The sequence below is a fragment of the Sorghum bicolor genome, chromosome 4 (assembly GCF_000003195.3).
Source record: "Sorghum bicolor cultivar BTx623 chromosome 4, Sorghum_bicolor_NCBIv3, whole genome shotgun sequence".
NCBI classification, from domain to species: Eukaryota; Viridiplantae; Streptophyta; class Magnoliopsida; order Poales; family Poaceae; genus Sorghum; species Sorghum bicolor.
Window position 1 is genome coordinate 2,945,451 of NC_012873.2, and position 13,159 is coordinate 2,958,609.

Sequence of the window (13,159 nt, forward strand, 5' to 3'; positions counted from 1 at the left end):
ACATTTGTAAGAGTAGAAATCATCGTGTCCAACTCCCATAAACTCTATTGCCAAAAATAATTATGTATAGTATAATTAATATTTTTTATTTATAAATTGCAAATCGTTCTGTCTTTTTTAATTATGTAGTTTTTTCACTATATGTAACTAAATATAAAATACTGATGTGTAATAAAATTATCGACAACTTGATGAAATGAAAAATGTACTTATAAAAAGAAGTGCACGAGTATTGACATATACTCCCTCCATCCTAAATTGTAAGTCATTCCAAGAATCTTGGAGAGTCAAAGTATTTTCATATTTGACCAAAATTATAGAGTAAAATACTAAGATTTGTAATATAAAGTGAGTATACTATGAAAATATAATTAAGAAAGAATCTAATGATACTTGGTTAGTACCATAATAATTATTATTTTATAATATAAATTTGGTCAAACTTAAAAAAATTGACTCTCCAAGATTCTTGGAATGACTTATAATTTGGAATGGAGGGAGTATATTGTTTGAGTTGTCTCCTAATAACCGTGTCATTTGTGCATAGATGAAGATAATAGCATAAATCGTATAGTGACAATAGACTGTAAAATTGTGCACAGAAGAGTCTCATAGTCTTATATTTTTAGGTTAGAGGTAGTTGCTTCACAAGGCACTAGACTCTCCTTTCCATATTGGATTAGAATGTATTTGGTAGGGGTTTAGATTCTCATAAAAACATTTAAGATCCAAAATCTCTTAAAAAAGTTTCAAGTGGTGAATTAGAATATTTTTATGGGATTGTTTGACTAGTAGGCTAGATTATGATTTAAAAAGAATATTTTTCATAAAAGAGTACATATAAATAAAAATATGCTTCATGTAGGCGAAGATTAACTTAAATACTATAACATATTTTAACGTGTTAACTAAAAATATGGTGTCTAGTTCACAAAAGAGACAAGAAACAAAATCGGTGGAAAACTGCTCCTAAACTGTTTGCATGCATAGGCACATGCCATGCGTTTTTAGACACAAATATTTTACTTCTTTCCCGTTTGGCAATGATTCTAGGGCTTCTGGCTAGAACCCGAAGCATTTTTTATTGCCAAACAGTCCTTAGATGACTATGGAATATGTAGCTTGTGCTAGCTAACAGTGAGACATCTCAAGATCTATCAGCTTAGTCTTAGCCTTTCAGAAGTGCTCATAAGGATATGATGCAGTGCGTGCATTCATAAGAGAGTATATGTGTATATATCAATGTTTAAGTATATACTGTGATTCACAACAAAAATATATCTGCCCATATATATGGGGTTCAACGGTTCCTGATTTCTCCCTTGTAGTAGAAAAACAACAAGATATCATCCTTTGTATATTTTGGGTCAACAATATGCGATTTAGTTGGTCACATGTTTTGTAATAGGGTTAAGTATCTTATCTTTATACTTTATGAGTTGTTTGTTCTATGTTTATATCCATATGATGTTGGCAGATAAGAAGTTAGACTATTTTAGAAATATTTAGCAATTTATTTTGTACCTATTGTTTCATTTGGTTTTTATTTTTTAGTTTGGTTTTGTTTATATATGTTATTAGGGTTATAATAATGACCGCGCGTATGATAACACAGGTGAGGAACACATGATCTGATGTTTTTATGAAGGAATGGTCAATATTCCAAGGGCATACAAATCATGTTGATGTGATAGTTCTTGTCCTAACATAGAAGGGAAAGAGTGTAACATGTTTGGTTAATATAGAGAGTTCGATTGTCATTATTACGCTCATGTGCTCATGAGAAATTCGCTTAAATTTGCTTGGTATAAACAACCCCTTCATGGTACTCAATGTATTATCACTACAAGCTTTTAGCCTGTTTCTAATTGGTAGACACATCCCGTAGCATCCTACATGAATTAAAATTATTGATGGAAGAATTAGTGTTGTGGAACCATATAGATCTATGAAAAGAAAACAATAAAGTATTTTGAACCCAACAACACTCATCAAACTTGAGTCCAGTTAGGCCCAACCTAACCAATTTTAATATAGCTAAGCTCATTTACACCAAAAACCATGTTAATCTAACCTACCACTCTGGCGGAGATAAAAGATATATAGATCCTTTTGTGGAGCAATTAGTTGTTGTGTTTTGTTATTTATCTTTAGATGCAATTCATTCAAAGAATCATCTAGTATATGTGCAAATATAGGTGATACAACATGGCTGGATATTTCAATCATTGATCATCTCATATTTGAAACATATTTTTGTTTAGGATTTCGCTTTCGTGTTGACTTACTGTTGCAAAAGTGAAGTGAAACTGTGTATAGATCAATAAGAAACCAACTATGCATGAAAGTATATTACAAGTTGGTATTTTATATATAATTAAGTTACAACTTATACAAGTTAAAGTCACAAAAATATGTCACATTTATATTGATCTAGTCTCTATCCAACCTTTTAGAGTAACTTTTTACACACGCCACTACCCCACCACACTGCTTGCTACATTGTAGGTGTTGATGAACCTCTACCTCTTACCCGCCCTCTATCCGTCTCTCCTTTTTCTATTTGTGCATTGCCTCCTTGTCATCAACTAGTGTTGATCTAGTTGCCGCCACTACATGAGTTGTGACCCTATACTATTAGTAACTTCCCACAAACCCTTGATCTCGATGTCATCCATGCTTCAATCCCTAGCATATGTTGTTGCCTTGCCTAGATACAACAACATCATTGTCGAAGGAATCATTGCCCTCCACCGTCATATGTCTTTCCATCCGGTCAATAAAAAAGTTTGTTGTTTCCTTTGCCTTAGTCACTCCATCCAATACTTGCCATGACCATCAAGCTGGCGAGCTCATGGACCATCGATCTATGAACCGCCTAATCCTGAGCCCTAACCCTTGTATGAGTTGACGTAGGTCAATGGATATAGAGGAGGAGCAACCTTGCAAAGGTGATAGTTTTGGCATATTACAACATCAGAATTCTTATAAGATGTACTTGAAATACATGGGAAAAACTAATGGATATAAAGGAGGAACAACCTTGCAAAGGCGAAGATAGAATGCTAACTTCAAGCAAAGAAGAGACATGAAGTTTATACGTAGAAAAGACACATGGAAAAATTAGGTGATTGGGTACAAACTACAACATGTAAAGACATATGTTAACTTCCTTGTCACCAACAACCAAATATGATGTCTTGTGGATAGACGTGAACGAAAGTCGCATAGGGTCTGCAAAAAGCATGGTTAAATTTAGACCTAGGTTCTCGGTGGGCAAGTTTGGGCACGTCATTTTGGATTAGGTCTTGGCTTGACCGGAGGCCACCCACAAGTTTTTAGTACGAAAATGAACATAATTAATATTTTGTCTTAGGCTTGAGCTAAGAGTACTTTTACATGTGATATTTTTTGCACGGCCAAGCCAAGCCCATCGTTCTTCTTTCTCTTGCCGAGGGGATTGTATTTAGTTATCTACAACTTTTCTTTTTCTCTATTTTCCCATCATATTTTCCTCCAGCTAAAACAATGACTCACGCTCCTACTATTTTTTTTAAAAAAAAAATCACCATTTTTTGCAATACAACTTTGGCCTCTGTGGAAGAGCCCCATGAACCAACAAAATATCTGTTGCGCTACCTAAGCTCATTGATTCATCTCCTAGCATCCCAAACAGGCAAACATTCCGTAACGTCCCGCCTCCACGAGGCGGGGCCCGCTTACATCTGGCAGCTTTTCTAGTCTTTTCTGCACACTTTGTCCTCACTCGTGCGCACCCGAGAAGTACTTCCCGGTCGGTCACCCATCCCTAAATTTCTCCAGGCCAAGCACGTTTAACTTTAGAGTTCTTTGGAGATGGGCTTCCAGAAAAGAAGTTGCTATGAGTCTCCTATTAATCCTATTAAGCCCTGGGGGCCCAGGGCTTAATAGGAGTAATAGGAGACTCATACCAACAAGTTGCAACTTCTTTTCCGGAAGTCCATCTCCAAAGAACTCTAAAGTTAAGCGTGCGCGAGTGAGGACAAAGTGTGCAAAAAAAACAAAGTGTTGCCCTGTGGGGACTGACTATGTCCTAGAAAAGCTGACTGACGTAAGCGGGTCCGGCCTCGTAGAGGCGGGGAACACCGTTACACCAACTATCAACACTACCAACGTAAGCGGGTCCGGCCTCGTAGAGGCGGGGAACACCGTTACACCAACTATCAACACTACCAAAACACGAACCTTTTTTTTTTTAAAAAAAAAACCGCTGCGCATCATCCTCTCCGTCACTGTCCTCTGGGCCCTTGATTCAAGCGTCCTCAGCGTGGGTCCCGCGTCGAGCGTGGCCAGCCCTTCGGCCCATGCTGCTAACGTGGAGCCAACGAGGCGACGTACCAACGGGTTACTGTCACCATCACTGCACTGCTGTCCTCACCCCTTCTTTGCTTGCCACTCCTAATTGGTTTGCTGACAGAGTTTAGCAAAACGTCTGCTTTATTATTTTAATGGTCCCAGAACCAAATGTGAGCTGTAGCAAAGAGACAAGCAAAAGAAGTATAATAAAAAAAACCGACAGCAGCAGCGGCATGTGTGAACAAAAACATTGTAGGCTTTTTAGGATGCAGTGGGCGGATCACCGATGCGATTTTGAGAGCTTTTTTTTAAAGCGGAGTGGAGAATATTGCTATGCTACCCTTTTCTTTTAGTACTTTTATTATTATCTTTTTCGTGGGCTTTTAAATCCATCATTCTCTCTTTCTGCACGACACAGAACAGCGGAAATATCTTTGGTTTGGCATGGTCAGTGAGGAATCTTTTTTCCTTTTCCATTTATTTAAGTCCTGCAGAGCATCATTATCTTCTCCTCAATCTTAGTCTGTCACAGACTCACAGTGTCACTCATCACTCTGTGCTGTCACTCTGTGCTGATGACAATTTATCAGCAGCTCCTGAGGCTCTCGGAGGTGAAAGGTGACAATTTCACTAGTATGCTAGAGTAGATCAAACAACTTTCTGTGCAATCCTTGGCTCAAAATCAAATCCTTTTCTTGCTATCTTTTTCAACCTTTCAAATCAACCAAGAAAGCTCATCCAGTTTATCCCCACTGCCTGTTTCGGGGGATCGCCTATTTTGGAGCCATCTTTTATTGCTACTACGCTATCTACACCTTGCTGTCCTCGTCAGCCAAATTTACTCACACCTGAGGGCTTGCATGCCATCAATGCTCCCCTGACTGAGGTGTTTATCATGTGAGCGTCTGCATTTTGCAATCACAGGAAATCCCCTCTCATGGTCCACTGTAGGTGGAGTTCATTTATTCCCAAATATTCGAGCTTTGGCTTTTGGGGGCTCTAAATAGTTCAAAAATTCTCAAGTTGTTGGGAAAATCTGGCTGGCCTCTTAGAGCTTTTATATAGCCCTTGCTCCTCTTTCCAGCAGAGATTTCAACTTTTCTTCCCCCTGAGGTTTCGTGAGCTCAAGAAAAAGATTTCTGAAACTGTTCTTGGAGGTTTGCTCTCGCCAGTTTCCACTATCCCTACTTTATCTGTCCGGCTCCAAGATCTGAACTTGGGGAGTTCTTGGTGCAGAGCAGAGCAATCCAGCAAAATCGCCCGGCGATTTGGAGCTGGAATAATCCTTCCATGGATTCCCGGTCCGGCCATGGAGCGGCGGTGGCGGCCGTGGTGTTGGTTTCTTGGCTGTGCTTCGCGGCGGCCGGCGTTGGTGCGATAGGGGCGAACTGGGGCACGCAGGCGAGCCACCCGCTGCCGCCGGAAACGGTGGTGCGGATGCTCAAGGACAATGGGTTCCAGAAGGTCAAGCTGTTCGACGCCGAGGAGGGCACCATGAACGCCCTCAGGAAGAGCGGGCTGGAGGTGATGGTCGGCATCCCCAACGACTTGCTGTTGACGATGGCAACCAGCATGAAGGCCGCAGAGAAGTGGGTCGACACCAACGTCTCCAGCTACCTCAACGATGGTGTCAGCATCAGGTATTTGCTTCTCTGTCAGTGTTGCTTCTGATTACCGTTGATGCTTGGTAGCTAGTGTTAATTGTACTGTGGAATCTCAGTTCTGATGATCTAGGATGAGCTGTGAGCCTAGAGTATTGGGGAAATAGTATGATTTGCATGCTATCCTCGCTTGTCTTGATTGATGGCTAATGATTGAAGCTCATATCTGGTTAAATGCTTGACTTGGAAAGCAATTATACACTTATACATCATTCTCCGTACACGACAAGCGGTCGACATTCTCCGTGCCTCATTTAGTACATTTGTGCACATGTTGTAGTTCGGATATAACGGTTGCCGTTTCTGATTGCACATGTTGTGCTTTGCATGCCTGCTTGGGTGCTTCTGTCGTTGTTTGTATGCGAGAAACGGCTGGCGTATTTGTTCCATCCCCAAATTGGGAGTTGTGTGTTTCATTAACCTGTGCATGCACCACCAAATCAATGCCTTCACCGGTCTGAAGAATCTACTTCTCTGTTATACTTGTAAATCACGCTTCTTTTTGTTAGAGGAAAAAACATATTTCTTTGTTATATGGAAGTCTGAAAGGTTTTGTATGTTTTCACCGAGCACTGCAGCTGTAGTTGCGCTTGGCTGCACTAGGAATCATGTCACCATGACAAGATTTATGAGTTAAGTTTTGAATAAAGATTTTAACTGTCAAAGTGCCAATCATTTTTTTACTGCTAGGTTTTAGATGTTCCTTTTGTCTCTCAGAAAAATATTTTTTTTGTTTGAAAGGAGCTCAGTGAAATGAACCGGATCCATGAAGACACTCAGGAGCATTCAGTGACTTCTGAATATGCTTTAAAGCGGTGGACCGTACACCGGACGAAATACATCCATTTTGGCTGATCCTATTTATTTGTGTTCCTTTTGAATGGAGCATAGTTGTCCCCACTTGCAATGGCGGAGCTTTGTTGGGGCCAAAGGTGGCCATGGCACTCCCTGCCATTATAAATTACCTTAAGTAGATACTAAGCCTCACCTCCTACATGCTAGCAAAAACACTAAACAAAGTGAGTTTTAGGCTTAGTTTTTAAACTTGGCTCGCTCTGGAATTTTGACCAAGCTGCGCCACTGCCCACTTGTATAATTTAGTTAATTTACCTCAAGCCTTTATCGTGTCACTACTTTATGCCTCTTATTTCTTTTCGCATGTGGAATACTGATAGGCGGATGACCTATTCACATGGTACTATTATAGAAGTTGGAAGGTTCAGTTTTTCAAAGAAATTTTGAACACCATGTCCAGTTATAGAAGGAAAAATCAATTTTTAAATGAACATAGCTGATTTTTTTTAGTGTCAAGAGTATATGGAACCATCTGTACCTCACTTTGTGTAGCAAATTAATCTTAACTAGATATCATTTGTTGCCCTTCTCTATATTTATTTATAAATTATTGTTCGCACATGCATCCACCATTTGACTATCAAACTGCCAATGCCTTTTAAAATACATAGACCTAAGTAGCATGTGCCTTGAAAAAATTCTATGCATCTGCAGAGCTTTATTTTTCTTAATCACTAAGACAGTAAGCAGAACATGCAATAGCTGCAATGGTCACCTCCTTATTTCTTACCTTCTGTGACGGATAGCTTATCAATTCATTGATACTCTTTTCCAGCAGTTACGGAGAACAGACATGTACCAAGCTTCATATCTTGTATTTTGAGCCTCCATATACACATCTTGTTCTGGCAATGCTGTTTTAACACTTTCGTTGCGTGAAGTTCTGCCATGTTTGTTAAGTACTCCCTTGCAATTTTATGTAACACTGTACCAGTGAAACTTTCTTTTAATCTGAATAGGCATCTTTAGTTTTTACCCCTAATGTTCACTGCCTGCTTTATGAGTTGTGGGAATATGCACCAGCATGGCATTTGAACTACTTGGCACTTGCATGTATGGCATGACACTTCCATTTGCACATCATGTACCAAATGGAAGATGAATATTCAAGATAGTACTTTGCTTCATGTTCTGAATTTCTGTGTTGTTGATGTTAACTCAATCAACCATCTACATGATGCTGTGGCCTCACCTCTTTATTTGCCCTATTGCATTTGTTAGGTATGTCGCAGTTGGGAATGAGCCTTTCTTGGAGACATACAATGGAACCTTTCTGCAAACAACTTTTCCTGCCATCAGAAACATACAAGGTGCACTTATAAAAGCCGGTTTGGGCAATCAAGTCAAAGTCACGTGCCCTCTCAACGCTGATGTCTATAGCTCGTCAACCTCCAAGCCTTCTGATGGGGACTTCCGCACAGATATTCATGATCTGATGCTCACTATAGTAAAATTTCTGAGCGACAATGGTGGAGCTTTCACTGTCAACATATACCCTTTCATAAGCCTCTACATTGATCCAAACTTCCCTGTGGACTATGCCTTCTTCGAGGGGGCCTCATCGCCCATCGTTGATGGCTCCTTCACTTATACTAACATGTTCGACGCGAACCATGACACACTTATATGGGCTCTGAAAAAGAATGGTTTTGAAAACCTCCCAGTCATTGTTGGGGAGATTGGATGGCCGACTGACGGGGACAGGAACGCCAATGCTCAGCTGGCTCAGCGCTTCAACCAAGGCTTCATGACCCATATTGCTTCTGGGCGAGGAACACCAATGCGGCCTGGACCTGTTGATGCTTACTTGTTCAGTCTAATCGACGAGGATGAGAAGAGCATACAGCCAGGAAATTTCGAGCGGCACTGGGGGATCTTTACTTATGATGGCCTGCCAAAGTACCAGCTGAATCTCGGGACATCAAATTCAGGCGGTCTTGTGAGAGCAAGGGGTGTGAAGTACCTTGAAAAGAAGTGGTGTGTACTGAAGCCTTCTGTGAACCTCAATGACCCAAAGCTTGCAGACAACGTGAACTATGCATGTTCCATGGCAGATTGCACCAGCCTTGGTTACAAGACATCATGTGGTATGCTGGACACGCGAGGCAACATCTCATATGCATTCAACAACTACTTCCAGAAGAATGACCAAGATGATGTGGCCTGTGGGTTCCAGAATCTTGCAACAACCACAGGCCAAGACCCAAGCACTGGGACATGCAGGTTCGGGATCATGATCGAGGTTGACTCCGCCTTCTCATGGAGGCTTCAGGGGCATGGAAGCAACCTCCTCTTGATCCTCCTGCTTGTGCTTCTCCAGCTATTCCTGTCTTTCTCTTAGATGCAGGTTTCGCGAGAGATGACAATGAGAGCATAAAAAATCTGACAGCTTGAGGATATTAGATGTATGTTGTCAGTATCATTCATTTAGAAACTCTTTCCTCTATAACCCTTTTTCTTCTCTTTGGCAAGGAAACCGCAGACTGCGGTTTCAGGCATGCTTGATTATTGTTAGGGTTAGCTTTGATTCATCAGTTCCCTTGTGATAGCAATGAATGATGCATTGAGCCATCCACTGGCTAGCAGGGTGTGGGCACTGCTATTGAACCTCTGCAGCTTCGGAGTTCAGGTTTCTCAGCAAGTCAACAGCATATTTGTGATCCATCTTCCATCACGCGTCGTAATCTTCAGAAGCTTTCATGACCAGAAAAGAGTTTGGTTCTGCTTCAGCATGGAATCAACATGGATGGTAATTCTGTTCAGCGCTTCACACATGTTTTCGCATGCATTCTTTTTGGGTGAAGTCTGAAGTGTGATATGGTCACTCAAATTGGCAAACTGGGCCACAAAGCATTACCAGGTCAGAGACAGTTCAGATCTGGGGTAGTAGTGTTACTGCTCCTTGAATGACCAGGAACAGGGAAACACCCAGATTTCATGGTGTCCAAGGTTACAGGTCGGAACCCTTTGCTGAATCATTATTAATAACAAAAATGCAGGGCCAGGAGCATCTCGTACGTCAAGAAGTCAATTTGCAGTACACGTTACATGCGCAAGTGGCCTCATGCCACCAACATTGAAAGCAAACCGTCCTTTTGTCCAAGATTCTAAGCACACATGGTAGATCCTAAAGTTTCTGCAACCTTTTCTTATTCAGTCTAGACCAAGGATACAGTGAGCCATCCGGATAGCTGGGATTCATCCAAATCTAAATTTCAAAAATTTGATTCAAAACTTGAAACAAAAATCTATTTCTAAAAAGGAAAAATCTCCCAAACAATTCTAACCTCAAATGCATATTACGATAACAAAGTATTGAAATGAAGCTGTCAAACTCAACCAGTTGTTCACCTTCACCTGGGGCGCTGCGACCCCGCCCTGGAGGCTCGCCACGCCCGTGGGCTGCAACTTGTCATGTTTGCGCACCTGGCCTAAGTTTACAGCCCGACCAGCACGGGATTTAAAGCAGCCATAGCTAGGTCCCAGAAATGAGATTTTCCTTCGTTTCTCCGCGGCCATGCTCGCTACGGCGCTCACGCGGCTCGCAGCAGTCCACAACAGTACAACACCGATAGAATCACCTCCGCCCCTTCCTCATACCCCGTGTGTGCCTCGACTCCGTCGCTCCTCCACGACGGCGATGGCGGCGTCGCCTCCCCGTCCCCCGCGCATAGCTCTCCGTCGAAGGCGGGCACGACCAAGGCGTGCAGGACTCCGGTGGCGGCGGGTGAAAGGTCCAAATGGCTAGAGAGGGGGGGGGGGTGAATATCCTATTTAAATTTTCTACAAACTTTACTAAACAGTGTGTTAGTAAAACAAATGGCGAAGCAATTTTAGCACTAGCTCAACTAAGCTATGCAAGCCACCTATACAAACTAGTACAAGGCTAAAAACTAAATCACAACAACAAGAGAAGGCTACACAACAACTCTACTCTAAACAAGAACTAAGCTATACAAGCTAAACAACTAGCAAGATAAGCAAGTATGTAAAGGAGTGGAGAGTGATTGTTATACCGATGTTGTAGAGTAGATATATAATCAATCAATCAATCAATCACAAGAGAATCCTCGGCAAGAGATGACATAAGATTTTTTACCAAGGTTCACTTGCTTTCCGGCAAGCTAGTCCTCGTTGTGGTGATACATCCACTTGATGGATCACGAGCTAATTAGCAATCCGAAGCCAAACCCTCAGCGGGTGCCGCACATCTACTCACAAGATGGGGATACTCTAAGCCACGAGCAATCCACTAGAGTAGCCAATTGCGATCTCCCGTGGGGAAGGCTCAAGAACCCCTCACAAATCACTTGGTGAGGCTCGAAACAATCTCCAATCACAAGCTCAACACCTCCGCTGCTCGAAGCCGTCTAGGGTGTCGGGAAACACCCATGAGTAACAAGAAATCCACAGCAAACTCAATGATCAAGTGTCACTAGATGCAACTCTCAATACAATGCACTTGAATCTCACTCAATCTCACTAAGATCAGCAATCAAGCAAGGAGATGAGTGGAGAAAGTGTTCTCTAGCTCAATGTATGCCTCAAGTAATCAAATGTGCAAGAGAGAGCCTCCCAAAACCGGCTACCTTCTATTTATAAGCTCCTCAAAGAGATAGAGTCGTTGGCTCTGTCACTGGGCTGAAATCGAGGGCACCAGACGCTCAGCAGGGAACCACCGGACGCTCGACCCTCTGCGTCTGGTGCTCTTAAGTTAGCCGCATGTCCAAATTTGAATCTCGTGCGTCAAACTCTAACGGTCACATGTGGACCACCGGACGCGACGAAGTGAGCACCGGATGCGTTCGGTACCCACCGGTCTCGTACGCAGAGAATTTGTCAAACTCAAGACCTTATCGGACTCGGAGCACTAGACTCATGCGCAGAGAGGTCTGCAAAACATCCGTGCACCAGACTCACACCACCGGTCGCACTCAGAGCGTCCGGTGCTCTCAGCCAGCAACACCTGAAGAAGCCAGGCAGCACCGGACGCGCCAACAGGAAACACCCTGTGTCCGGTGCAGTGCGTCCGATGCTTAACCCTAGTAGAGCTAGGCAGTGACAGCACACTGGACGCCAAGGTCAGCGTCTAGTGCCTCCGAGCACTAGGTCCGATGCCCGTGACTTCTCCAAAATTTCCCACCGGCGCAATAGAAAATATACACTTTTTTTTCTCAAAAGCGCCGAATCCCGCCTCGCAAGCTCGGTGGGAGGGAGAGAGGAACCCAAACCCCTCTCAACCCTAGGAACTCTACCTCCTTTGTAAATGTGATAATACTAACAAGTGTCCACCACCAAAGTGCATGTGTGTTATCTTTTCACAAACATTTTCATCAAAGGAGTTAAGTTAGCACTTTACCGGATCCTAATGCATATGCTCAAGATGTGGACCTAGTAGCACTTGATTAGAGAGATGACCGTGATTTCCCCTCTTGATAGTCAGCTATCTATCCTAAATCCGGTCAATCACTTCTCTACTCAACTTAGATCGGCAAAAGTAAAGCCCTATGTTTATACCTTTGCTTTGATCACTTTACTTCTCATCTATCACCATGATCTCTACTTCATGCTTCATCCCTTTGTGATCATCTGGCCACCTTTTCATGCCACCATGCACCTTCATCACATGTGTTGCTATGCCTAACTCAAATCATTTAAACACAAGACATTAGCAACTTGGTGTCATTAATTACCAAAACCAAATTTGGGCTTTCAACGGGGTTGGCGCATGCGGCAACAGAGTGGCGGGCGAGATCTTGCGGCGGGCAGCGCGTCCTCGTCCATCCACCCGGTCACCACGCTCGACCCTCCTCCTTCCTCATCTCCCCCGCACCGCCGCCGCCACCATGCCTGCAGGCACCCTACCTTGGCGCGCTTTTCTTGCTCCTGCAGATGTGGCGTGAGCTCCAGCACCGTCGCGCCGACGCCCTCGAGCTGGGCAACTGCCATGGCCGCTGTGCAGTAAGTCACCCGCTGCTGCTTTGGGCGCGCACGCGCGCTCTGGCGTTGCCGCCTCAGGCGCATGAATGGCAGCTCCGCCGTTGTGCCGCCCGCGGCCCCATCCCCATCTTGTCCTCGTCGTCGTGGTGGCAGAGCAGGTGAGGGCGAAAGTGGAGGAAGGCGTGGCTAGCTCCGTGCTCAGCGAAGGGAGCTCGGGGCGGAGCAGGACGAGGCCGGCACGATGTTGAGGTGGTGCAGAGGTGGCTGGGAGCTCGCCGGTGGCCATGGCCGTGGTGGAGTAGGACAGGTGCTCGATGAAATGCCGATGAGGATAGAATGTTGACTATGTGGTGGTAAGCCTACCAAAT

The 13,159-nt window shown here is 43.4% G+C and overlaps 1 protein-coding gene across 3 annotated transcripts; it reads left to right on the top strand.

The window, feature by feature from the left end:
- On the top strand, positions 4,779-9,422 carry LOC110434970 (glucan endo-1,3-beta-glucosidase 6). Of its 3 annotated transcripts, none has more exons than XM_021460117.1 (3): positions 4,779-5,492; positions 5,577-5,975; positions 8,073-9,422. In XM_021460117.1, the coding sequence occupies exons 2-3, from the start codon at positions 5,626-5,628 to the stop codon at positions 9,190-9,192; spliced, it is 1,470 nt and encodes a 489-aa protein (XP_021315792.1). In that variant the 5' UTR covers positions 4,779-5,492; positions 5,577-5,625; the 3' UTR covers positions 9,193-9,422. The 3 variants fall into 3 exon arrangements, with proteins under 3 accessions (XP_021315792.1, XP_021315790.1, XP_021315791.1); XM_021460116.1 differs by having other exon boundaries at positions 4,781-5,492; positions 5,572-5,975; XM_021460115.1 differs by having other exon boundaries at positions 4,780-5,975.